General features: G+C 52.0%; 1 protein-coding gene across 1 annotated transcript in view; it reads left to right on the top strand.

Moving 5' to 3' along the window:
- The first annotated feature begins 240 nt into the window (after nt 1-240).
- The window catches only part of RSPH3 (radial spoke head 3 homolog), an 11,629-nt gene continuing 10,224 nt past the window's right edge, over nt 241-1,645 (top strand). Inside the window, exons 1-2 of the mRNA XM_027904589.1 lie at nt 241-440; nt 622-709. Of these exons, the coding sequence (XP_027760390.1) occupies nt 319-440; nt 622-709 (210 nt within the window). The 5' untranslated portion in view covers nt 241-318. The remainder of the gene's footprint in view (nt 441-621; nt 710-1,645) is intronic.

Genomic DNA, 1,645 nt, shown 5'->3' with positions numbered 1-1,645 from the left:
GAAGTGTTCAAGGCCAGGCTGGATGGGGCTCTGAGCAACCTAGTCTGGTGGAAAGTGTCCCTGCCCATGGCAGAGGGGTTGGAACTGAGCCATCTTTAAAGTCCCTTCCAACCCAAGCCGTTCTGCGGGTCTATGGACGGCCCCGCAGCCGCCTGCCCCGCGCACGCGCCGCGCGTTGCCCAGGAGACGGACGCCGTCACACTCCCTCACGGCCCGATCCCGGCGGCATTCCATCGGCCCGATCCGAGCGGCATTCCATCGGCCCGCGCCGCGTCCCGCCGCCCCGCACCGCCCGGCGGCTGCCGGACAGAGCCCACCATGCTGCCCGCCCGACCGCTGGAGCTGACGGTGGCCCCCGCGCTGCCCTACAGCTACAGCAGCCAGCCCCGCTCCCTGCTCGCCCGCCCCAAGTACCGAGCGCCGCCCGACGTCGCCGAGCCGTGAGTGCCGCTTCCCCCGCGCCCTCTGCGCCTTTCCCCTCATCCCGGCTCCCTCGCCGCCCTTCCCGGGGGGGGGTCCTCCTCCTTCCTGTGTCTCGGGGGGAGCTGCCCGCTGCGGCCGGTCCGAGCCGCTCCGGGCGGTGCGCGGTGCTGCAGCCGGCGCTGTCTGTGCTGCTCGCAGGCAGAAGCAGCCCGTGTGCTACGGCAACATCATGCGCGACCCCAGAGTGGCGCGGGGATACGCCTTAGCCGTTCGGCTCCTGCCGCAGGTATGGGGGCCTTTTTGTAGTTTTGTTCGTTTGCTTGTTGGGGGGGGGGTGTGTGTTGTTTTATGTGTGTTTGTGTGGTTTGTGTTGTGGTTTTTGTTTGGTTGTTTTTTTTTTTTTGTTTCTTTGTTTGTTTTAATGTGCTACAGCTTTGTTGAAAAGTCATAGGGCCAGGAAAACTGTTCCTCGTTTATAATTTTAACTACCGAAACTGTAATTTTACTTCAAATGTTTCACATAGTCACAGTCTGTGACTATCTCCAGCTCTTTTTTAAAAATTTAGTTTCACATGAACTTATGTAGTTCTGATTTGTTATCTCTCCGCCCCCCCCATCAAGTACATGATTCCTTTTTTTTTTTTTTTTTGCCTCTCCATTTCTTTAATGTAATGATCCTAAACACAAGTTATCACTCATAATCTGTGATCATATGCAAGGTGTCATCAGGGAGAATTGCAGCTCCTGGGAAATTGTCTTGGGGTAGACTTTGGCTTATCCTACCACAGAAGCAGAGCTAAATGGTCCAGCAGTATGCAAAAGCTACTTGTGAGGAGGCAAAAGTATTTTGTTTATCCTGATATAGTAGTAAGTAAGGGATCTTAAAAGATTATCTGGTTCCAACCCCCTGCCACAGGCAGGAAGATCTTCCACTGATTCAGGTTGCTCAGAACCCCATCTGTCGTGGTTTTGCTTTGGGTCAATTTTGCCTTCCACCCTCCACACAATTACTACTAGTTGAGAGAAGGTATTAGCAGACAAAAGAGAGACAGGATTTGGGGAAAACAGTATAAACATTTATTACTAGTAAAATAAAAACTACTAATAAGTTAAAAACTAGAGAACTATATTTACAGCAATTTCTACTTAAGTTGAAGTGTTATATATTTACAGAAATACTTCTTCCCTTTTATACCAGTCCAAGGAGAAGAAGTAGTCTCAT

This window comes from Empidonax traillii, unplaced genomic scaffold (genome assembly GCF_003031625.1).
Source record: "Empidonax traillii isolate 1590-97213 ecotype Southwest subspecies unplaced genomic scaffold, ASM303162v1 scaffold24:size2376012, whole genome shotgun sequence".
NCBI classification, from domain to species: Eukaryota; Metazoa; Chordata; class Aves; order Passeriformes; family Tyrannidae; genus Empidonax; species Empidonax traillii.
This window is presented reverse-complemented; position numbering and strand designations above follow the sequence as displayed.